General features: G+C 42.7%; 1 protein-coding gene, 2 long non-coding RNA genes and 1 pseudogene across 4 annotated transcripts; 3 read left to right on the plus strand and 1 right to left on the minus strand.

The window, feature by feature from the left end:
- The first annotated feature begins 149 nt into the window (after positions 1-149).
- On the plus strand, positions 150-5071 carry LOC120683066 (ATP-dependent DNA helicase PIF2-like). Its single transcript, XM_039965083.1, has 2 exons — positions 150-1072; positions 4410-5071. Exons 1-2 carry the CDS (start codon positions 199-201, stop codon positions 5069-5071), a joined length of 1536 nt encoding a protein of 511 aa, XP_039821017.1. The 5' UTR covers positions 150-198.
- Positions 5072-6542: 1471 nt separating this feature from the next.
- Positions 6543-8328, plus strand: LOC120682658. Its single transcript, XR_005678520.1, has 2 exons — positions 6543-6874; positions 6975-8328. It is a non-coding gene; the product is annotated as an uncharacterized LOC120682658 (long non-coding RNA).
- A 1876-nt stretch (positions 8329-10204) lies between these two features.
- On the minus strand, positions 10205-11870 carry LOC120682657. 2 transcript variants are annotated; one of them, XR_005678518.1, is made up of 5 exons: positions 11603-11870; positions 11109-11521; positions 10950-11044; positions 10758-10816; positions 10205-10640 (listed from the first exon to the last, which is right to left on the minus strand). It is a non-coding gene; the product is annotated as an uncharacterized LOC120682657 (long non-coding RNA). The 2 variants fall into 2 exon arrangements; XR_005678519.1 differs by lacking the exon at positions 10758-10816 and having other exon boundaries at positions 11603-11869.
- A 4600-nt stretch (positions 11871-16470) lies between these two features.
- On the plus strand, positions 16471-20405 carry LOC120683067 (annotated as a pseudogene).
- Positions 20406-26027: the final 5622 nt, after the last annotated feature.

A 26027-nucleotide genomic window follows, 5' to 3' on the forward strand; every position in this document is an offset into this window, starting at 1 on the left:
TATTAGGATATGAAATACATTATCATTGGCCACCTGTAGAAAGATTACCGGTTCATCTACCATTGATGAATATCGTTAAGATGAAATCAGATGAAAAACTGGCTCAAATAGCTAAAAATCCAAACTATGCAAAAACAATGCTCACTGAATGGTTTACTGCAAATAAAGAGCATAAAGATGCAAGAGAATTAACATACTATGAATTCCCAAGAAAGTGGCGCTGGGATGGAGCACAGAAGCAATGGAAAAAAAAGACAACATGGTTTCAAAATCGGAAGGCTCTATTATGTTAACCCAGCTGAAGGTGAAAGATTCTATTTAAGAATGCTTCTAATGATTGTTAAAGGTGCTAAAAGCTATGAAGAAATACGAACATATAATGGTGTCCTGTACCAAACATTTAAAGAGGCTTGTGCAGCTAGAGGATTATTGGATGATGACAAGGAGTGGTATCATACATATCATGAAGCAACCAATTGGGCAACATCTTTTCAACTACGTAATCTATTTGTTATAATGCTAACATATTGTCAAATAAAAGATGAAAAAGAATTTTTCAATGCAACATGGCATACAATGGTCGATGACATACCGAAAAACCTCATTCAAAAATACCACCCTATTAAATATGCACCCTCTGAATTTGAACTGCAGCAATGTTTACTTGAAGAACTCGAAGAGTTATTCTCTAAGAATGGCCAAGAAATAAATGCTTACAATTTACCCAAGGGACACAGCACAAAGAAAGTTGATAACATAAACAGACTAATCCAAGAAGAAATGAGCTATGATACAAAGTACTTAGAAGAAGAAGCAAACAAATTATATGTACAACTAAACAAAGATCAAAATAAAGCTTTTCATAGCATTGTTAATTCTGTGCTTGCAAGCAATGGAAATTTCTATTTTGTCTCTGGACATGGAGGAACTGGAAAAATATTTTTATGGAAGGCGATCGTATCATATCTTAGAGCTAGAAAAAAGATTGTTCTTACAATTGCATCATCAGGAGTCGCTTCTTTGCTACTTCCAAATGGACGAACAGCTCACTCAAGATTTCGTATACCAATAGATTTGGACCAATTATCAATACAACAACAACAACAACATAGCCTTTTTTCCCAAGCAAGTTGGGGTAGGCTAGAGATGAAACCCGAAAGAAATAAGTTCAAGGTTCAGGCACATTGATAGCTAGTCTCCAAGCGCTCCTATCCAAAGCTATCTCTTTAGAGATGTTCCAATCCTTAAGGTCTCTCTTAACCGACTCATCCCACGTCAGTTTAGGTCTACCTCTACCCCTCTTTACATTATCGACTAGCTCAAGGATCCCATTACGCACCGGCGCCTCAGGAGGCCTTCGTTGGACATGTCCAAACCATCTCAGCCGATGCTGAGTAAGTTTCTCCTCAATTGGTGCCACCCCGACCCTATCCCGAATAACTTCGTTCCGGACTCTATCCCTCCTTGTGTGCCCGCAAAACCACCGCAACATCCGCATCTCTGCTACACTCAGTTGCTGCACATGTCGTCTTTTTGTAGGCCAACATTCAGCACCGTATAATATCGCCGGACGAATTGCTGTCCTATAGAATTTGCCTTTTAGTTTTTGTGGCACCCTCTTGTCACAAAGGATGCCAGAAGCTTGCCGCCATTTCAACCAGCCAGCTGAAATTCTATGCCTAACATCTTCATCAATGTCGCCATCCTTTTGTAACACCGATCCTAAATACCGAAACGTATCCTTCTGGACCACCACTTGCCCATCTAGACTAACGTCTCCCCCCTCATGCCTAGTCGCGCTGAAATCGCACATCATGTACTCGGTCTTGGTCCTACTAAGTCTGAACCCTTTCGACTCTAACGTGCGTCTCCACAGCTCTAACTTCCTATTAACCCCTGCACTACTCTCGTCAACTAGCACCACATCATCAGCAAAGAGCATACACCAAGAGATCTCACCTTGTATATCCCTTGTGATCTCATCCATCACTAAAGCAAATAAATAAGGGCTCAATGCTGACCCCTGGTGTAGGCCTATGTTAATAGGAAAGTCAGTGGTGTTGCCATCACATGTCCGGACAAATGTCGTCGCATCTTTGTACATATCCTTAATGAGGGTAATGTACTTGGTTGGGACTTTGTGCTTCTCCAAAGCCCACCACATGACATTTCTCGATACTTTGTCATATGCCTTCTCAAGGTCAATGAAGACCATGTGCAAGTCCTTCTTCTGCTCCCTATATCTCCATCAATTGTCGTATTAAGAAAATCGCCTCCATGGTTGACCTTCCAGGCATGAACCCAAATTGGTTTTGGGTCACACTTGTCCCTCTTCTTAGGCGATGCTCGATGACCCTCTCCCAAAGCTTCATCGTATAGCTCATCAGCTTAATCCCACGGTAGTTAGTACAACTTTGAACATCACCCTTGTTTTTGAAGATAGGTACTAATATACTTCTCCTCCATTCTTCCGGCATCTTGTTTGACCGAAAAATGAGATTAAAAAGCTTAGTTAACCAAACTATTGCTCTATCTCCTAGGCATCTCCACACCTCAATGGGAATACCATCAGGACCCAACGCTTTACCTCTCTTCATCCTCTTCAAAGCCTCCCCGATCTCTACCTCCTGAATTCTCCTCACAAAACGTCTGTTAGTATCGTCAAAAGAGTCATCTAACTCAAGGGTAGGGCTCTCACTCTCCCCATTAAACAACTTGTCGAAGTACTCTCTCCATCTATCCATGATCTCATCATCCTTCACTAGCAGTCGATCTGTCTCATCCTTAATGCATTTGATTTGGTTGATGTCCCTTGTCTTCCGCTCGCGGATCCTAGCCATCCTATAAATGTCCTTTTCCCCTTCTTTCGTGCCTAGCCGCTGATACAGGTCATCATACGCCTTACCTTTTGCTACACTCACAGCTCGCTTTGCAACCCTCTTCGCTAATTTATAGCCCTCGATGTTGGCTGCACTCTTGTCAAGATGGAGACGCTTGAAACACTCCTTCTCCTTAATAGCCCTTTGCACCTCGTCGTTCCACCACCAGTTGTCTTTCCCCTCCTGTTTGCCTCCCTTACTCACGCCAAACACCTCTGAGGCCACCTTCCGAACACATGTTGCCATCTTTAGCCACATGTCATCTGCGTCTTCTCCTTCTTCCCAAGGCCCCTCACCTAGCATCCTTTCCTTAAACGCTTGTGCCGCTTCCCCTCTAAGCTTCCACCACTTTGTTCTCGCAATCTTGGTACATTTGTCCCGATGGACACGTACCCGAAGACGAAAGTCCGCCACCACAAGCTTGTGTTGAGGGACAACACACTCCCCAGGTATCACTTTACAATCTAAGCAATCACGTCTATCCTCCCTCCTAGTAAGGATAAAGTCGATCTGGCTCGAGTGTTGTCCACTACGAAACATCACAAGATGGGATTCCCTCTTCTTAAACACGGTATTCGCTATCAACAAGTCGTAGGCTAACGCGAAGTTCAACACATCCTCCCCTTCTTGACTCCTGCTACCATACCCAAAACCCCCGTGCACTCGCTCGAACCCTACATTAGTTGCACCCACATGACCGTTGAGATCTCCTCCTATGAAGAGTTTCTCGCTGGTAGGCACGGTACTAACCATGCTATCTAGATCTTCCCAGAACTGCATCTTGGTGCTCTCACTAAGGCCTACCTGAGGGGCATATGCACTGATCACATTCAAAACCGAATCTCCAACTACCAACCGGATTAGGATAATCCGGTCGCCTTGCCTTCTAACCTCTACGACTCCATCCTTAAGACTCCTATCAATCAAGATGCCTACACCATTCCTACCCGGAGTTGCTCCCGTGTACCAAAGCTTGAAACCAGTATCCTCAACCTCCTTCGCCTTCTGGCCCTTCCATTTAGTCTCTTGAACGCATAGAATATTTACACGCCTCCTAATTGCTACATCAACTAGCTCTCGCAACTTACCCGTTAGGGACACTACGTTCCAGCTACCTATACGAAACCTAGTTGGCTCGGCTAGCTTCCTTACCCTTCGCACCCATCGAGGGAAGTGCGAAGACCCTTGCTCATTTTTCACTACACCCGGGCGTAGATGTAGCGCGCCATTCAGGTGACGACCCGACCATTGCTCACTTATCATCGTACCCAGGTCATGATACGACGCGCCCTTGGGGGGATGGCGACCCGGCCCTTGCCCATTTATCACCACACCCGGGTTCCGATGTAGCGCGTCGCTAAGAGGGTTACGCCCCAACGAGTTTCTTGTAGGTTTCATATCCATTAGAGTGGCATTTTTTATGCTGGTTTGCCAAAACCTAACGCAACCCTCCTCCTTTACCCGGGCTTGGGACCGGCTATGTTGAGACGACTCAGGAGAGAGTCTTCCAGTCAGCATAGGCGGAGTTAGATTTGGACCAATTATCAATGTGCGACATAAAAAGAGGAACAAACCTGGCAAAGCTTCTTATTGATACCGATCTTATTATATGGGATGAAGCCCTAATGACAAATAAACAATGCTTTGAAGCACTTGATAGATCCCTTAGAGATATAATAGGAGAAACAAATGAAAAGGCTTTGGACACACCTTTTGGAGGCAAAGTGGTGGTCCTAGGAGGAGATCCAAAACAGATACTACCTGTTATAGAGAATGGGACAAAAGAACAAATAATAAATGCTTCTATCATTACTTCATACCTTTGGAGCCATGTAAATATTCTATTTCTTTCTGAAAATATGCGATTAAGAAAAAATGACATATCAAAAGAAGACTATGAAGAGCTCGTTTCATTTAATAATTGGATCCTTGCCATTGGAAATGGACTATATAACAAAAACAATGACAATGCATCTGACTCCACAGTCATTGAAATTCCAAAAGAATTTTTAATACAAGCAAAAGAGATCAAAATTCAAGCATTGGTTGAATCAACTTATCCTGACCTGCAAACTAAGTACACTGATCCTGATTATATCAAGAAAAGAGCTATATTAGCAACTACAAATGATGTTGATGAAATAAATGATTATATCATCTCTCTACTACCTGCACTAGAGAGAATATTATAGTGCAGATAGCATATCTAAATGCACCGACACTCCTAATGATGCTAATATTCTATACCCCGTTGAGTACCTTAACACTCTGAATGCAAACAATTTTCCTCCTCATAGACTTAAACTTAAAATTGGCACTCCTGTTATGCTTCTAAGAAATCTAAATCAAAATTTAGGACTATGCAATGGAACAAGAATCATGATAACCCACTAGGAGATACAGTTATTGAAGGAACAATAATAACCGGTACACATGTTGGTGAAAAAACACACATACCCCGTATAAATCTAACTACTAAAGGTAATAGATGGCCTTTCACATTATGTCGGCGCCAGTTTCCAATCAAAGTTTGCTACTCTATGACTATAAATAAAAGTTAGGGACAGACACTTTCAAATGTTGGGTTATATTTAAAGAAAAGGTGTTCACACATGGCCAGCTATATGTAGCTATCTCACGAGTCACAGAGAAAAGAGGACTCAAAATACTAATAGAAAATGATGATGGCTCATGTGGAACTATGACGGAAAATATAGTGTACAATGAAGTACTGCAAGCTATTGATGCTTGCAACAGAATGCATTTATGCTATTTTTAAATTACTTTTTGCTTGCAGATGAGCATTACACCACTATCACAAGTTCGACCAAGAATATACACCTATACCATCTGTGTTCGAATATCACGGGTTTGGGAATTTCATGGCAAAAATGATGATGATGCAATCAAGCATTTGGATCTTGTGGTTATCGATCAAAAGGTATATTTACCGTCCTTTCAACACATTCAATACTTATTTTCTGATAGTTATAATCTTACCGTTTATCATAACTTAAATCAATAACATACTGACCTGTTACTTTTATAGGGAACCGCAATGTATGCTGAAGTTCCTCCAGAGGCCATATCAGCACTTCGACCACAGCTGCAGGAGAACAAAGGCCGTGTTTGGTTCAGTAGCACGAGTAGTACGCACAATTCCCGAGAAAAGTCACACATGCATGGAGTACTAAACGAAGTTTATTTGCAAAACCTTTTTACGGATGGGTGTAACTTTTCACGACGAATCTAATGACAGTAATTAATCGATGATTGGCTACAGTGATGCTACAGTAACTATCCTCTAATCGTGCGATCAAAGGCCTCATTAGGTTCGTCTCGCGGAGTAGCGTAAGGTTGTGGAGTTAGTTTTGTAAATTGGCTTTATTTAGTACCTCTAATTATTGGTCAAAATTTTTGTGCTACTACGAACCAAACAGGGCCAAAATATTAATCATGAGAAAAATTTATATTGACCAATGATTTCAAATCGAGCGACTAATCGCGATTAATCGACCTTATCGGTCCAGCGTGCTCGATTAGGGTCCACGACTCGATCAGGAAGCCTGATCGACCGATCGACCGACTAATCGGCGATTAGAGGCGATTAATCATCCGACTAGGGGTGTTCTCGATTAGGTTTGTGTAACTGGGCTAGATTGCTTGTGGGCTGGTGAGAAAATGAGAGGCCCAAAGCCCACTAGGGTTAGAACTTAAGAAGCAAGACTGGAGAGGCTCCCAGCTAGGCAGCCACCATTCCGTCCCGACCGAGCCGCGCCTGTGTCGGCAGCCGCCGCTCCCTCCATTGCCGCCGCCGCCATGGCCCGTCGACACCGCGAGCGAGCTGAGCTGCCCCGACCGGCGACCTCCTTCCCTCCTTTCCCTCCGGCGAGCTGCCCCGACCCGCGACCTCCTCCTGTCGGCGCGCGAGCGCGAGCACGGGTGACGGGTCCGGCGAGCTCCAGAGAAGATGGCTTCGTCGTCCTCTGATAGTGGTGAGCAATCCCTTCTTCCCTCCTTTCCCTCCTCTATTCCAGTGTGCCGATTTGCTGCCAAGTACCATTGCATCCTGTGATTCGTTTGCATCTTGAGCAGAAGGGGAGCTGAGGCGCGCTATGGTGGAGGTTATAATGCTCAAACCAGATGCACCCAGTGCTGGTGGGAGTGGTGACGCTGCCGACCGTCCTTCAGTGGTTGCCTCCACTGGTGTTGTTGGTTCTTCTTCCTCAACTGCTCCAGATTCTGCAGCATATGCTGAGAAGGCTATAGCAAAACTGCCACCGCATCTTGCTAGTACTTCAGTACTTAACTCCTATACTATACAATAATATAAGTATATATATATATATATATATATATATATATATCCTAAATGTCCTGGACGACTAGTGGACGACTAGGGTCGATCAGACCCGACTAATCAACCCTAGTCGACGACTAATCACGATTAGTCGTCTGGTCCACCCATTGTTCGATCAGACGATTAGGCAATTTAAAAACATTGATATTGACAATGCAAAGCAATCATACAAACCAGTACGTGCAATGTATATGATCAGATTGCATCCAAAGACTGCTTCAAGAGGTGAATCCAAAACCACAAGATTTCCCAAAATATACATTCCATCTCACACCATTTACAGAGCTACCACAACTCGAAGGAAACAATGAGTATTTCATTGGTACTGTTGTTTCTCTCTCTTTTCTAATAGTCAAAAAAATTAAACATTCCAACAAATTAAGATTGATGAAATTATAACCTACAGATGTCATTGGACGCATTACGGCTCTTTCTGATCCAACAATGTTTTCAACCAACAGTGGAGCAATACGCATGAAAAGGCTGATCCACCTTATGGATCTAAGGTAAAATACTTATTCCTTTTTTGATAATAATCTAACGAATTTAGAATACAGCAATACACCCCCACTATAACATAATTACAATTTAATGAAGGGGAAATAAAATTGAGGTATCCCTATGGGGACCAAGAGCAGAGGAATTCCCAGGAGAACAAATCTTTAGAGCCAGTGAAAAGAATCATATCATTGCTATCTTTGTTGGAACATCAGTTAAATCCTATGGCGGATCAACCCCTTTCCTCAGCGGCACAGCTGCATGCCGCTGGTATATAAATCTACCAGAGATCAATGAAATCAACGCATTCTATGCAAGGTAAATTGTAATCCTTTGTATAATCTACCTTTCATTTAAAAAAATGCAATACCTTTTATTCTACATGTATACAGTCACCCTTGCACTTAACTAAGCTCTGACTTTTATATTTGCAGTATTGGTGAACACTCCCAGCCAACCCAAAAGCTTCATATTCAGACGATGAACGAGATGCAGAGCAAGATTGAACAGAAATCACTTTTGGAAATGAAATCAATCGATCCGTTTGAGGACTTGGTAAGATACTCTACATCACTCTCAAACTAAAAAAAATTAAATTGCTTTCACCTAACTTATATAGTTACTTAATAATGCTTATATTTTCAGACCAAACGTTTCGAATGCACCATCACAGTGACAAGAATTTCAGACAATGAATCTTGGTGCTACCAAGGATGCACAAAATGTAATACATCGACAAGATATGAAGGAAACTCTTATATTTGCAAGCAAGGCCATATCTCCTCTCAGATGACAAATAGGTACACTCTATGCAATAATATTTCAAAACACAACTCATTGCATTTTATCAGCATCTATAACCTACACTGTAAACAGGTATAAAATATCTCTATATGGCACTGATGGCACTTGTGAGCTGGAATTTATGCTCTTTGATGAGAGAGGAACATCACTTATTGGCAAAACTGCAGATAGATTGATAAGACAAAACAACAGATCTGAATTACCACCCCAGAGATATCAGCAATTGTAGGAGAAAAACTCACGGTTGTCGTCAAGGTGTTCCCGGCAAAAAGTATTCACAAAAGAGGACCTAACAAAGACAACAAAGATCCAACATTCGATATTCTCAGTATCAAAAAGAGGCATGGAAAAGATCTACTTCTTTCTATGTTCAAAAATGAAGAAGCTACTTCTCTCCTAGGCACTAGCTCATCTCAAAATCCAAAGCTACCCCCGCTGGAACCAATAGAGCAAACAAACGAAGAAATAAAGGTACAACTTTCTTCTCAGATATCCTTACTATAAATCTTGGTGCATAAAATCAAATATCACATCTATATTACTATGTAGACTTCTGGATCAGAAGCAGCATCGCCTTATGATTCGCAACTTATGGAGATTGACCAGACTAGGTTCGCTTCATTTATACCCTTTTTGCTGCAGAATATACAAGTTTTTGTCATAATGTATGTTCTAATCCATTGTGTTACAGCTCTTTTGACAACCTCAGCCTACCACACAAGAGTCTTCAGTGCAGCGGATGACTCTGACAGGGTAACTAATTTTAACCACATCAGATAATATCCAAAGATACAAATATAGATACTTCACACTTTACCTAACCTACACTACTTCTTTATATAGGAAGGTATACATGGTGGTGACCAGCTCAGTCTTCGCGAAAGCATCAAAGAGGAAAAAGAATTAGATACTACCAGATGTAGAAGGCCATCTCAAGTTCTACTTCCGAAAGCAACAAACTTTTGCTTCATGAAGCCTGATAGCAGCAGCTTGGCTACTTAGCAACAGCTTGGCTGCAGTTGTGTATCTGAATCTTTTGCTGTATATATATATATATATATATATATATATATATATATATATATATATATATATATATATATATATATATATATAGCTGCTTCATAGCAACTCAGCTGCAGCTACGCTTTTAAGGTCACCTTTTGTACTAACAAAAGACAGGCTACGAACCAGACTCTACATGATCGTATAACAATAATATTTCTCTAATCGTTTGGTTAATAGTACGCAGCCATGTACCAATCCATGGGACCTTTAGTAGTCTCTGCCATGCTTCGTTCCTACTCTAGGCTTAGACATTCCTTTCTCAGTGCTTCCTGCACTTGTGACCTATGGAGTCCAAGCTGCAATACAACCCTTAATTCTCATGAACCATGGCAGATTACTCTAGCGTCCCAGTTCCAATCCCTCGGAGCCTTATCTGATAAATAGGATGCAACTGTGCCAAAATCAGAATATTCTAAAGGGCGGAATCAAAGAATTTTACTGAGGAAAAAGCTGGTCTCTTTGCTTCAGTTCAAGTAACCAATTCAGCTTCTAACTGGGCCTTTCAGGGCTGTGTATGTTGATTTTATATGATGGAGTGGAAAATGCTTATACTTTATTTCCTGGGAGTTAGGAAATTCATTTTTCATGTTTTAAGTTCGCAACTAGAATTATTGATGGTTAATGTTTGGGTCCCTGGCATGGCAATGTCTGAGAATTTGGGGTGTGTTCCTAGAATTGGGATTAATTCCCAAAGCATCCGAAAAAGGAAAAAATACTGCTAGCCTAGGTCTAAAAAAAACTAGCATGTAATGAATGTGTAGTGTGCACTATGTCTCTATTTTTTTCTCCACAACATCTGAAAGTATCAATTATTGTATATACAGAGATCACATTCATACCTTTTTCTGTTTAAAGTTTGTTGTGACAAACTTAAATTGCCTTATTGTGTTCCATTGAGGAGCGAGGAATAGAGGTTAATACTCCTATAAAGTTGCCATGCCAAAATTATCATATTGAATCAATTCTCACCTAAGCTTTCTGCTCGTTTTCATCAGTAATGTTCTAGCTGTCCAGTAGAAGTAGAAAGTTTCCTGCGATATGGGGGCAAGGATTACTACTCTTCTGTGATTTCTTAGTTGTGCTAAAAATGGTAGTGCCAAAGTTCCAATCTTGATTGGTGCAGAATATATATAACAAAAGATAATTACCGATCACAGGTTCTGTCGCAATTGGACAACAAGATAACCCTGAATAGGCACCATCGGTCCTTATGGAAACAAAACATTTCAAAATGGAACAAAAATGGACTACCTCCCCGGATCAACGAAGGCAAAGCAGAATTCTGGAACGAGGGAGATAAAACCGATTGGATAGCATGGCCGAAACCATATCACACGCACCAACGTCTGCAAATTTGGAGAACCCAAGATGGCAACAGACGCAGTCTTTTAATGCTCAAAGAAACAGGGAAGAAGCACGGATCGAGATGAGAGACCTGCGCAAGCAAAGGTCCTCTATTACCACACGAAAAATTCGAAGGGGGAAAAGACAGGACGAACCCGCTTGCTGTGTGCAGAAGCATCCGCTGTTCTTCGGGTTGGTCGTCCGCCGAGGAGGGCAGAGAGCGCGGCCGCTGAGGGGAGGCGAGGCAAACCAGCAGGCAATGCCGCCCCTCCGCGCGTTGCTCCTGCGGTCTCACGGCATGGCCGGCCGGTCACTCCTTAATCCGGAGCCGGCGGCCGAGCTGCGACGGGTTGACAACGCCGGGGATGCGGGCCCCGACCGCCATGAGCAGCCGCGAAACCTCCGCGTAGCGCCTGCTCGGCTCGGGCGCGGGGACGGCAAGGGCGGGTTCCTTCTCCTTCCGCCCCGACGGCTGCAGCCTCCGCTCGCCGAGGAGCGTGCTGCGCCGTAGGAACTCGTGCGCCAGGTACCCGGCCAGCAGCCTGTTGCCGCCCGCGCCGCCGACGGCCTGGAGAGAAATTTCTTCCATCACGAATGAACAGCGTGTGTATAGATCCAGTAATCTCATGAAGATGTAGAGTTTCCTCACCTAGGAGCGCCGCCGCCGGCAGCCCCGGACCCGGGAGAGACAAGGCGACCGCCGCCGCCGGGAGCCCGGGACCCGAGCGAGCGCGACACGACGGAGCGCCGCCACCGGGAGCCCCGGATCCGGGCGATGGCGAGGCGAGGTAGCAGAGGCAAGGGAGTGCCACCGTAGGGAGCTCAGCTCCGGATCCGGGGGAGGGCGAGGCGAGGGAGCGGCACGAACAAGACGACGAGGGAGCCTCAGGTTGTAGATAAGGCATCGAACAGCACCACCCCTAAGCAGACGGTAGAATACTAGGCCACAAGCTGATCTGGGACATGCAAACGAACGGCCCAACAGTGCGCGCGGTGCTTTCTAGTTATGTCCTAAACTCTTTCCTTAAGTATTCAACGTTATTTTCAAAAACTTAATTGCTTTGAAGTCAAGTTTTAATGGTTTCTTATTTAGAAACTGGGTGTATTCTCTGGTATGCTTTGCTTAGCTCTGATACCAGCTGTGGCGGAACCGCTTCAAATAACACAGCTAAAACACGATAATCATCGTTTTTCATGTCATATCACTCTTGCATAAATCATAGCATCATTCTAATGCATCCGATCATTCATGCATTATAGTGACCGAGCCGTCGGAGAGCGAACTCATCGAGCCCACCGTGGTTGCCGAACCCGAGTTCGAGGTCGAACCCGAAGAAAACCAAGGCAAGCAACTATGCATCCTTCCTTGTACCTATTTAAATTGTTACCTTTAGTTATCTCATTTGAGTAATTGTGGGTTATGAATATTATGTTAACTATTGCATTTTTGTACCTAATTTTATTCATTGCCTTTCCTTGGGAATTGTTTATCCTCATCCTTGACACTCGTAGTTAATTGAATTATTTAATTTGTTAGATTCTTAGCCGCGCATAGAGTCTTATATCACTTGATAGGAGAATATGGTCTTAGAGTCATCACACGCTTATGACGATCCTTGATTTGGCACTTGTTGGTTTCGGTTGTTGGGAGTATGGTCTCGGGATTTGAGCGGAAGGATAGGGCCTAGAGAAAGGTGTCTCGTGGGCATAGTCCGCTTGAGTCGTTTAAGGACCGTCCGTGGATGACCTCGGTTTTGACAAATTTGTAACGTGCTACCACATATCCGAACTAATGGAAAAGATGAGCTGACTACCTTCTAGACTTGGTCTTTGATGCACGGTCCTAGCTACGTGGTCATGGGTGCTATGTAGAGAGGCTTAGGGATGTCTCCGGTGGACCTAGGTAACTCTCCGCGCAAGCTAGGCGTGATGTTCAAAGTTTGAGCCTTTTTGGGAACGGTTGACACTAGTACCCCCTTACCCTACGTGATCGGTTGGGTGAGTCGCATGGTCCTTGTGTCGTGTGGGTAAAAAGAGTACACCCTTGCAAAGTTTTAAATCAATTCGAATTGCCGCGCTCTCGGTTATGAGCAAGCTCTTGTCCGACGAATTCTTCGTACGAAGTTTCGGTTATGGTGGGTTATGGATCAAGTTACTTACCCGGTTATTTAATTGTCTTCTTGCAATAACTAAAATTTGTTTGCGGGATGGGCAAGGTTAATTAATTGTGCTAGCAGCTAGATGGTAGTGTAGAGAGCTCATGCTCGCGCAATAATAACTTAACCTTAAAATCTCATTTTGAGCCATTGCATAATCCTTGCTTATTTATTTGTGTAAGACTTGCGAGTACCTTTGTACTCATGTTGCTATATAAACCAAGTGCAGGTGAGCCGGAGGTAGTTTTTGGTCACTTCTATCCCGCCGACCCTGGTGCGGAAGAGGAGTAGGTGTTTGTGTTGCGATGATGCTTTTGGAGCGAGATGCTTTTGTGTGTTGTGGTTTTATTGATGTTATCCGCTGCGTAGTAGTTCTTGAGAGAGCATGATGATACATTAAACTTTACTTTTCATGCACTTTTTATGCCACTCTCTTAAACAATGTTGTAAGGATGTGAGACCTTTTAATTTCAGATTTGAACCTTCCTATATTGAACTTGTAATAATTAAGTTATTGTACTCTTTTTTATGTTTAAAATTGCTCTTGTGGTTCGTTGGTAATGTATCCTTGTGAGGTATGTGTGCATGATCTTGGGAATGCGGTGGAGCACATACCGGGACTACCGGGTTTAATGCCATTTTGGGTGGATGACGTGTCGGTTGCTCAAACCCTTAGATGTGGGTTAACACGGGGCACGCTCTTGGGCGAGCACGTGTTAGCTCTCATATTATGGGTGATGGCCGGTGGTTTGCCTAAAACGGTGTTAAATTGGGCGGTTACTCACAACTATTAGTTAGCTAAAATCTTACAAGGAAAAAAAACTACTAGTACATATATACCTTAGTTTTTTAGATAATATGAGTAAAGGAATTATTGCTGCGTGCTACAAAGATAATCGAAGTACTCATATGTGTGTACCGCAACGCAGAACAAAAGCGGTGTGTATCGCGTGTGGAAAACAAGTGCTGACTGGTGATGATCCTTCTAGACTACTAGTATAAATAATAATGAACAAATTATGGAAGGACAAACGATATATTCAAACTGTAATAAAACAAAAGGAGGAAAAGGGCCAAGAGAGCAAATCTAGTGAAGGATCCGCGAAGCCTCTGATTGGAGTTGCACCTTTGACCGCGCGTAAGCATGACAAACACCATTTGATGTCAAAGTTAAGCATCACTCCTGATGTCAAAATTGCAGAAATGTTGCAACTTGCGTGTCCGAATCAAAAGTGGGCCAGCCAGGCTGTTCTGAGCCAGAAATGAGCTCTTCAAGGCTAGCTGAGCCAGTTCAAACAGGCCAAACCTAAAATTAAGTGCAAAGCACTTCAAACACTCCAAATCTTCCTTAAATATACTCCAGGATCACACTTAATTTGCATTTAAAATCTCATGCTTCCAAGTATAAGAACATACTTCAACTTTTCATGATTTCTGCATACTGAACAAATCGAGACAAAGAAAGTTAATAGTATAAAACCAAATCTACAACTTTTAGCTGATAAAATTTTCATTTGAAGTGCCCAAATATGCATAGTTCAAATTCTAGCGTGCTGATGTTTGTGGATTATTGTACTTTTTTCTAGGGAATTTTGTACCTACATATTCAAATATTCCCAAACAATTTTATTTGTACAATTAATACATGTCGAATTCATGTATAACCTGCTAATATTAAAGAAGCAATTAAAGATTTTGACTAACGGTAAATTAACCACACAATAAGCTAGGACGCGTGTGGACAGAAGCGTGGCAAATATATCGATGCACGGGTCCTTCAATTTCTGACGATGCAGCCGTATAGTTTAGTTTTAGTGTTTCACACTGAATATGCATATGGAATGCAATTAGCTAGCGTCAGTCATTGGACTATCCAAACCCATGTTGCTTCCAGTAGTCATCCACACTACAAAAAAGGACAATATATTATTACATCATCACTGTTTAGTTTCTCATATGGCAAACGCTCTGTTGTGCTATCAACTAGCAACAGTATTTTTCTCTCACACCAAATCAGCATCAGCTACCGGCTAGCCAACAATACTTTTTTCTTACAGCAAATCAGCACTAGCCACCAGCCGCAGCCGGCCGAACAGAGCGAAAGTAGCTAAACCCATTTCCGGAATGACATATGAGAAATTGAGTCATGCAGTTTTTTTTATACACCAGGTAGTGGAAAGTTGATTGTTCAGTTATTTTTATGATACAATGCAAATATTGGCCAAGGTAGCTAGTAATGCAGGTCGAAGAACACCAATATACCTGCTAGGCCCTACCACCATGTTCTGTATTATATTAAACGATCATTGTGCAGTACACCTAACACTTGCACAACAGAGAAACAAATTATCAGTTTTCAAGACATACGCACGTGCCAACATGAGATAAAATTCATGTAAAAGTACGAATCAACTATTCCCTTTTTGGTTTCTCATCATGTGCTGAGAAATTAGCATGTAATTAAAGGATAATTTTGTATATTTATTTTCACTCTCACTCTCTCCGAAGAAATAAAGAAAAGTAGCATAGGGTGTTTGGGAAGGCTCCTCCAGCAAGCGGAGCCGGAGCAGTTGGAGCCACGTTTTATGGTTTTGGTGGAGTACCTCTAAAAAGAGCTCCAGCTCTTCCAATACGGTACTACCGGAGCTGCGGATGGAGCACCCCGTTTGATGCAGCTCCTGCAGCAACTGCCGAGCTGGAGCCATACCAAACAGACCTAAGAATCAGCTACAAAAAGAACAAATTATTTTTCCCATGACAAAACATGAAAAGGGATAATTGGCATGAAATTGAATCAGGACGTCTGTCAATTTAAGTTTTCCCAACACAGAAGAGGCATCGACCCAACATGTTCTGTACCTATAATTTGGGCCTGGTAAACTTGGGATCAAACAGGTCAATTGGCTTATTTCGATTGAAGGAAGGGCCCAAGAAATGCGCATGCTAGGCCTCACTGCTTTTAATACGGCCCAAGTATAACACGTGGCACCAATTATTTCTTAAGAGTTTGCATAAGCATATGTGCAATTAAAAGGTACGGAGACAAAGGCTATAGTATTGTTTTACTCAAAGCACAATTTGCTTTCTTGTGTCTCGTGAAAAGGAAAAAATTACAAATTCGTTGTTTCTAATCTCAAGCTTACAGAGTATCATTCAAGGTTATAATTTCGAATTTTCCAGTCGCATGCCATTTGAGCTTTGATTATCTAATGTTACGTTTTTGTCTCTTTTCTTTGAAGATGCAAATGTGAGGAAAAAAACACATGTTAACTTGATGGTTTGGGTCTGGTGGTCACGTGTTCTTCTGGTTCTGGTTCGCCACGAGTCTTCTACACACCGCGTCCTTCCGTCTCCTTGCGAGCCTCTCTCCCTCTTTCTCCTCCCCACAATAGGAAAACACCCCTGAGGCCCTGATACGAAAAATCTCTCCCACTCCAACCCCTTGCCTTCATCCGAGTAGTGTAGAACTCGCTTCAACGCCCTTCCCGCGGCCGTCAAAAACCCAATCTTTCCTCTCTACGCCACCATTTTCGATGCTTTTTTCGCCCGCACAGCCGCAAAAGATTGATCTTATCCCAATTGCAAAGTGCGGCCGTGGATCGGAGCATGGGGTTCCGATCTGCCGGCGGGATGCTGCAGTTGCTGGTGTGGGCAGCGTTCCTGCTGGGATGCTACCACGGGAGGTTCTGGTGGAGAAGATCAGCCTCAAGGTGACGGCGCCGGATGACCTCAAGGGCACCTATGAGTGCGCCATTGGCAACTTCGGCGTCACCCAGTACGGCGGCACCATGGTCGGCTTCGTCGCCTACCCCAAGGCCAACAAGAAGGCCTGCAAGAGCTTCGACGATTTCGACATCTCCTACAAGGCCAAGCCGGGAGCGTTCCCCACTTTCCTACTCGTAGACAAGACAGGGGAGGTGAGCAAAATTACAAGATTGCTTCTTCTCCTTGCCACTGTGGTAGTACCACTTGGTCTCTGTTAGGTCATCTGCGTGTGGACTTACGATTTTACTTTCTGCCCCATTCCGTTGGATTGGATAGTTACTTAGTTAGTCCCTGTTACCTAGTACTCTTTACAAGACATGGCAGCTAGTTTGAGTGGATCTACTGATGTTGAAAGATTGACGTCAGGTGGGCAATTCTTTTTTAGTCGTGTGGTCTCTGGTTTGGTGGGTACTAGAAGATTAGATCATGTTGTCATATGATGATGTGATTAAGTTTAATACTCATTGACCCAGTTGTATAAAAGTATACTACCACCAAACCATGACTTGATATGCATAGCAAGGGAACTTAATTCACAGTTCACTACTCCAGCATTATGCAGTATTTATGTCACTGTCCTGTCAATTTTCCGTGATGCTACATTGATTTTACTTTCAACCAATGTGCTGTTTATATAACACTCTTTTTTGTCTGTTCTAAGATGTTGCACTATATCTGCTTAGTTAAATGCATAATGGATTACATAATATGTATTTTCTTGCACTCATATTGCTACTTCATAAAGAAGGCGTGGAATGCACAGAATGCAGGAGCAGCAGCAATCCTTGTTGCTGACGACAAGGATGAACCTCTAATTACAATGGACACCCCTGAGGAAGGTGGGGGGGGCAAATTATTTAGAGAACATCACTATCCCTTCAGCACTAATAACCAAGAGTTTTGGGGATAGGCTCAAGAAGGCAATTGATAATGGTGATATGATCAATGTGAATTTGGATTGGAGGGAGGCTCTGCCCCATCCTGATGAGCATGTTGAGTATGAGTTTTGGACCAACAGTAATGATGAATGTGGCCCAAAATGCGACAGCCAGATTGATTTTGTCAAGTGCTTCAAAGGGGTAGCGCAGGTACTTGAGAAGAAAGGCTGCCCACAGTTCACTCCTCATTATATAACCTGGTATTGCCTAGAGGCCTTCATTCTGAGCAAGCAGTGGAAATCCCAGTGCATCAATCATGGTAGATACTGTGCACCTGATCCAGAACAGGATTTTAGCAAAGGATATGATGGGAAAGATGTGGTGGTCCAGAATTTGCGCCAAGTTTGTGTGTTTAAGGTTGCTAAGGAGCACAAGAAGCCTTGGTTAGGGTGGGACTATGTTACTAATTTTGCGATTCGGTGCCCAATGAAGGAAAAGAAGTACACAAAGGAGTGCGCTGATGGAGTTATCAAGTCATTTGGTATGTTTTGTATTTGCTTCTGTTTCGCTATGTTCTGTGGCAAGCTGCAGTATTTGTACTGAACCTCTTTATAATTCACAGGCCTTGATCATAAAGCAATAGATAAATGTATTGGTGATCCAGATGCTGATGAAGAAAACCCTCTTTTGAAAGCCGAACAAGATGCACAGGTTAGTACTTCAATGTGAACACGTGATCTTTTCTGTTCATCCTATTGTTAATCTGAATACATCACCATCCACCACGTTGTATAGATTGGCAAGGACTCTCGTGGTGATGTCACCATCTTACCAACTCTTGTAATCAACAATAGACAATACAGAGGTATGTGCTATTCTATCCTGTAAATTATGATAAAAAGTGTGCAGGGGCGAAGCTGCAGCTAGGCGTTAGGGTCCGCCGACCCCGACGATTTTTTGCAAAATCAGTGGTAAACACTGTTTCACATTGTTCCACAATGAAGCCGACCCCGGCGTGCAATGAAGCTGACCCAGGCGGCGTTCTCGGCTAGCTTTGCCCCTGTTGTGTTGAGATTTCCAGATGAACTTACCTGATGTCTATGTTTCTCAGGGAAGCTTGACAAAGGAGCAGTTCTTAAAGCACTTTGTGCTGGTTTTCGGGAAACTACTGAGCCAGCTGTTTGCTTGAGTGAAGGTTGGTGCATTGATTTCCCTAGTTTTTCCATTTTTACTGCATTTATGATGCTTGCACTTCACCAAGTGTAACTTGCATGTAGTATGCTCTTATGTATTTTTTTTATAACCTTAGATATACAAACAAATGAGTGCCTCGAGAACAATGGTGGCTGTTGGCAAGATAAGGCTGCTAACATCACTGCATGCAAGGTACCTCCTGTAGTGTTAGGTTTCTCTTGAAAATTTGGATTTCCAGTTTGTTCTGTTTTAAGTGTTTAATATATGTATATAATAATTGTTCGATGAATATGCAGGATACTTTCCGTGGAAGAGTTTGTGAGTGTCCAGTTGTGAAGGGAGTAAAATTCATTGGTGATGGCTATACTCATTGTGAAGGTATGCGGCAAGGCATTAGGATTCATCTTTTGGCATTTTCTTTTTCTTATTTGTTAACAATAACATAGTAAGATTGCTGAAGATCAATAGTTGGCACTAGAACTTTCTAAATTGCAACATGTGCTTTTGTAATTGTAGCTTCCGGTTCTGGGTGATGTGAAATTAACAATGGAGGGTGTTGGAAAGACATCAGGGATGGGCGGACATACTCTGCCTGCACTGTAAGTGTCAAATGACTTTTCTACTGTCCTTAAAACTGCCATATTATCAGTAGGGTCCTGTTATGTTTCTGATTAAAAAAAATGCTTGCAGACTCTTAAATTTTAGTTGTGGTGTATGTATTCTGCAGGATGATGGCTGTAAATGCCCAGATGGGTTCAAGGGACAAATGTGAAGGTAAGGTTCATTTCCTCTGGTCCTTTTAGAAATGTTTGCATGTCCTTCTCAGCTTCTGCTGTAATGGACAAATTTAGAATTGGTTTTGCTGTTGAACTGTTCCCACTTTTCATTTGATGCTGATGTGAAAAATTTTGCGACAGACATTGATGAATGCAAGGAAAGGACTGCATGTTAGTGCAAAGAATGCAAATGCAAGAACACATGGGGAAGCTATGAGTGCGGCTGCAGTGGAGGATTGCTTTACATGGAGCATGATACATGCATAAGTAGGCCCCCATACATCTACACTTCCATTTTATTACTGACTCGTATTTATGTTGAATTAGTTTACTAGTGAGACTTAAGGCCATAAATTAGCAGAAGTTGCTAGCTAATTCACCTATTTGAGGCACATGAATCATAATTTTTTATATTTACTCCGATTACTGATAGTTTGGAAGCTCAAAGTAGCACCAAATGCTGAATCTAGACATGAACTTGACACTAAGTGATACTGATTCAGCAATTGCTATACTCAGGTAAAAATGGAGCAACAGAAACAGGCTGGGGCTTCTTGTGGGTTATCTTCTTTGGCGTAGTGGCGGCAGGAGTTGCAAGATATGCAGTGTACAAGTACAGGATCCGTGTAAGACATGAGCGGATTTCAACTGTTGATATTTCTATGTTCATTATCTTTTGTTGACTCTAGGATCTGATTCTGTTTTTGCATTGCCTGTAACTAACAGAGGTATATGGACTTAGAGATCCATGCCATCATTGTGGCAGAACCGCCTAAATTATCCCGGCTCAAGTGCGTAAACCATCACCATAAAGGCAACATTAGCTTAAACGTACTTCAAACGGAACAATTTTTTTTGGTCTGTCGGGTAACGTCCCGATACAACCACCGATTCTCGGATCGAACAAGCATACCCCGCACGAAGGCGAGTCCAGAGATATTACAACCACAATTTTACAACACAGGCATATTAAAGATTACAAACCAGTTCAAAAGATTATTACAAAACCAACTTAAGTAAAACAGTTATACAAAACATAAGTGTAGAATCAGAGTTTAAAACAGCGGAAGATAAAACACGACGGCTACAACACGTCGCAAGAAGGATACCAGGCTAGCCCAGGCATGGTATCACTCGTCATAGTCATTGCCGGCCGAAGACGTATCCCATTCTACGGACTAGCCAGGAGGCAACGAGCAAGGATAGGTTAAGCTAGCGATCTGATCCTCAAAACTCATACCTGAAAAAGGGTTTCAACAGCAAGGCTGAGTATTCTAATACTCAGCAAGACTTAACCGACAACGGGTATAAGTAGCCCACCTTAGCTAGACTATGCAAGGCTTTGTAAGGCTCTGGTTTTTCCTTTGCTGAAAAGCAATAAAGAGTAGGTCCTTACTTTCAAGTTTTAGCTTCAAGATTCTAGTTGATTAACCATTCTATGTATGCATCTACTAACCAAACATGGTGGAACTTCTAAGCAAACATCAAGATTAATAAGAATATTGTTGCTCTTATTACTCTGTGTGGCAAAGAGATCAAGCAGTCTCATTTCATCGTGAGAGGCGGACGATTCTGAATCGAAATTCAACCTTGCAAGGGTAACCTAGCACACACGTCTGGAATACCGTCGGGTCATTCCCAAACAACCGTTAACCTTTCTTTCCGGCTTGTGGATAGTGCCACTCTCCCCGACTACAGGGCTCCAAGGCCGAACCTTGTCCCTAGAAGTCGTAGTGTTGCGCAACATATAATAAAACCTATCCCTACTGAGAGAGTGGGAGGTATATCCACTCCCCGGTCCAATCGGCTACTAGGCTTGCCGCGTACCATATTTACGGCATGTGACTAGTACTTTCAAAAACTTAACCAGCACTACCACACACCGCGACCTTAGCAAGTTCATCAACACAGACGGGGTCTCACATAGGACATGATATCGAACACAACCCCGTCCGTCGTCCTTATATTGATAACAGAAAGTAAACAAGCAATTCCTATAAAGCTCGCGAGTGACAGGCAATCACTCGACTTTTACCGTTCCTATAAGCTTAGCAGATAGTCGAACTCAGGTCTAGTGTTCAGTACATAGGTTCCTAGGATCATGCATCTAGGGTTTCAATTCAAATCCTAAGAACTGTAAATGCACAAGTAAGTAATAACAGTAAATGATAATAATTTGAAATATAGGTTATGTCCGGGGCTTGCCTTCTCGGTAGTTGCTAACTATTTCAGCGCTAGGCTCTTCCGAACTTTGGTTCGGGGCTTCAGTTAGTTCCGCAGTGTTCACTTGAGTTTCGAGATCACCTCCGTCAGACTCCGGAATCAACTCGTACGTCCCGTCTGACAAAGTAGTCGTATCTATATGTAATGCAAGAACAACATTATAAACAAACATGGGCAATCGTTTATAGAGTAGTTAAATAAAAAATTTAACTACACAAGGCATCATGATCAACAGCACAAATAAAGTTGACTAACTTCATAAACAAGTGGGGGTGATTTCCTATACAATTAAGTCACGGTTTACAAATAAATCAACAACTCAGAGTACAAATAGAAATAAATTATAACAAAATTACACTAAACAGAACATGAACATACTAAGCTACCCTGCAAAAATCATATGAAGACATGTAACCATTTAATCACAATAAATCATTTATGCAGGCAACACCTAGCACAAGCTTGAATTATACAGATCAAAATAGATCAAAACCGAAGCTCAAAATTTAACAGGAGATCTACACAGGTATGATCTATCCACTGTGAATTTTTCATGATTTTATCTACACCGAAATAATTCTGAGAAAATAAACAAAACAGACTTCAGTTTATAAAGATTCAATTTTAGCTCCTATTCTAGCCATTAACTGATGCTCAAACTTCCTAAACAAGCTAATGTACTCCAGAAGAACACTCAGGAATATTTTCACGATTTATTAAGAACAGAAACTATTTACCATGAATAAAGTCTATTAAACAAAGATTAAAACAAATAAATAGCTACACAAGAGAACTGATCATGAAATTTTTATAGCAAAGCTAGTGTAACATGATTCAACTACCACAAAAATTTCAGAGCAATACAAGCTTTTAAGCATCAGATAAGAAAAAGATTAAAGAACAAGTATTTATAAACCTAATAACACAAAACCATTTATACAGCAAAAGTTTGCAACTAAAGCCTAACATATTATGGTTCTACTGCATAGAGCTCTTCAAGAGGATTCCAAAACATCAAGATTTGCTATTTTACGAATTTTCTACAAATTGATATTGAATTTCAAAGATCACAGCAAACTATTTCAAACAAGTCCTTAGAGCACTATTCCTCTGAGTCACTGACATCGCAGACAACCCCCTGAGCTTTCTCAAATTCAAAACCGAGGTCCTCGGGTCGGGTCAGAGGGGGAAGCGAGGTTTGACCGGCGGTTTCCCGGCGAGGGGCTCACCGGCGGCGAGGGTGGAGGGGTGCGTGAGCCTCACGGGTTCAAGGCGCACCTCTGGGTGCTTGGAATCGAGGCTAGGGCGGTCGGAGAGGGGGTGTCGACGGCGAGCGGCGGCTTGCGGGCTCGGAGCACGGCGGCGGGGTGGCTCCGGTGGTGTTCGGGTGAGGGGAAAAGGTCTAGGAGCTGCGCGAGGTCGAGGCGGTGCTAACGGTGGGGGATGTAGGGGTGGAGCGGGTCTGGGCTGGCGGCTCCGCGGTGGGGTGGAGCTCGCCGGGGTTCAAGCGGGGTGGCGGCGGTGTTCTGCAGCGTGGGAGCGAGGAGAGAGCAAAGGAGCGAGTGAAATCGAATCCTGGGGTTCTTGTAGTGCTCAGGCGCGCGAAAGATCGAGAGCTGGGCCTCTGGTTTGGGCTCTCCACGGCGGCGTCGCGGTGGCGGCCGCCGGGGAGGTTCTGGGCGCGGCGAGGGTGCGTGGCGAGGGGTGGGGGCTCCAGCGCGAGGCAACAGGAGGGGGAGGAGCTCGCCGGCGACGCGTGGGAGCCAGCGCACGGCGAAATAATGGCCGGGAAAGCCGGGAAGGCGTCGGCGGGCGGCGCTGTCGGTGGCCGGCAGCGAGAAGCAGAGCAGGGAGGGGGAGATGGTCATAAGGGTGATTTTGCAATTTCTAAAAGTTCCAGGGACCTTTCTGTAAACAAGCAATAACTTTTGAACTAAAGCTCAAATGAAAAAGTGCCCAACATGAAAGTTGTTCAACTTTTCAAGATCTACAACTTTGATGTTGTGCAAAAATTTATTTGACCAAAGATTCAAGAGCTAAAATTAAAATCATTGAAGGGATTTTGAATTCCAGGAAATTTGTCTTTTTCAAAGCAATTTCACTTCAAATGTAGACCTTCAAGCAAAATTTGATGCCATGCAATAAATGCACTGAAATTTTGCACAAACACCCTCCATAAAAGCTATAAACACAAATAACTTTATAAAGGACCTTACATAAAATCATAATTACACATATAACCTTGCATAATTACAAAAAGATCCTTTTCACTTAAATCGAGCACATAATGTATAGCAAACCTACACAATTACTGTGCAGGCACCTAATTAAAATACTGTGTAAACACCCGGGGTGTTACAGCCTTCCCCCCTAAAAGGAATCTCGTCCCGAGATTACAGAAAGAAAAGGGTGCAACGATTTGGTACCTGGATTGGTTCTAAGAAAGTCGGGAAAGTTTCTTTGGAGAAAATTTTCAGTTTCCCAAGTAGCTTCTTCTACAGTATGCTGATTCCACTGGATTTTGTACATTTTAACTTTCTCCCTTCTAGTACTTCTTTCTTTTGTGTCAAGAATCTTGATTGGATACTCCATATAAGATAGATCGGATTCAATCTCGATATCCTGTGGTTCAAGGATTTCAGTAGGTACCCTGGTGCACTTCCGAAGTTGTGATACATGGAAGACATCATGAACGGCGGCCAACTGAGATGAAAGACGAAGTCGGTAGGCAATGGGTCCACAAGTTTCGATAATTTCAAATGGTCCGATATATCGGGGTGCTAATTTCCCTTTTAAGCCAAAGCGTTGAACACCTTTAGTAGGAGATACTCGCAAATATACAAAGTCTCCTACCTCGAATTGCAAAGGATCTCTTCTTTTGTCTGCATAACTTTTCTGTCTTGATTGAGCTGCTTTAAGATTAACCTGAATAATTCTGACTTGCTCCTCTGCCTCAGAGACTAAATCTGGCCCAAAAATTTTGCGTTCTCCAGCTTGGGATCAATTCAAAGGAGTTCGACACCTTCGACCATATAATGCTTCAAATGGTGCCATTTGCAAGCTGGATTGATAACTGTTATTGTAAGAAAACTCTGCCAGTGCTAGGCACTTAACCCAATTCTTGCCATATTGAATAACACATGCCCTCAACATGTCTTCAAGGATTTGATTGATTCGTTCAGTTTGCCCATCTGTTTGTGGATGATAAGCTGAACTACGAATCAATTTTGTTCCAAGGGATTCCTGCATTTGCTCCCAGAAACGTGCTATAAACTGAGGCCCACGATCAGAAATAATCGTCTTTGGAATGCCGTGTAAACGAACAATCTGATCGAGATAAATCTCTGCGTACTTCTTGGCAGAATAAGTGGTGTGTACTGGAATAAAATGAGCGGTCTTGGTGAGTCTATCAACGATTACCCAAACAGAATCATGCTTATGAGGAGTAGTGGGTAAACCAACGATAAAATCCATACTGATGTCCTCCCATTTCCATGATGGAATAGATAAAGGTTGGAGAGTACCAGCTACTTTCAAGTGACTAGCTTTAACTCTTTGACAGACATCACACTCAGAAACATATCTGGCGATCTCTCTTTTCATTCGAGTCCACCAGAAATTTTGTTTGAGATCTTGGTACATCTTGGTACCACCAGGATGAATCGAAAATTTCGAAAGATGTGCTTCATCAAGGATTTGCTTTCTAAGCTGATGATCCTTAGGTACCACCAGTCGGGATTCAAACCATAGAACTCCTCTATGATCCACTCGGAAACATTTATACTTTGCTTCTCCCTGTGATAACTTTTCCTTGATGACCTTGATACCCTCATCATGTAACTGTCCCATGATGATGCTATCATGAAGTGTAGGCTCAAGGGATATATGGTTCAAACTTCCTTGAGGTACCATTTCTAGGTTTAACTTCATCATTTCCTGGCATAGAGTTTCATTGAATGGTTTTACAGATAGACAATGGCATTGTGACTTGCGGCTGAGTGCATCCGCAACCACATTAGCCTTTCCTGGATGATAGTGCACTTCTAGATCATAATCCTTTATCAACTCTAGCCAGCGTCTCT

The sequence above is a fragment of the Panicum virgatum genome, chromosome 7N (genome assembly GCF_016808335.1).
Source record: "Panicum virgatum strain AP13 chromosome 7N, P.virgatum_v5, whole genome shotgun sequence".
NCBI lineage: Eukaryota > Viridiplantae > Streptophyta > Magnoliopsida > Poales > Poaceae > Panicum > Panicum virgatum.

Excerpts from the sequence above, each read along its gene's own strand:
- LOC120683066 (XM_039965083.1), top strand. The coding sequence starts at position 199 with ATGAATTCCCAAGAAAGTGGCGCTGGGATGGAGCACAGAAGCAATGGA. Across the intron at positions 1,073-4,409 it reads AAGATTTCGTATACCAATAG|ATTTGGACCAATTATCAATG; the intron begins ATTTGGACCAAT and ends AGGCGGAGTTAG.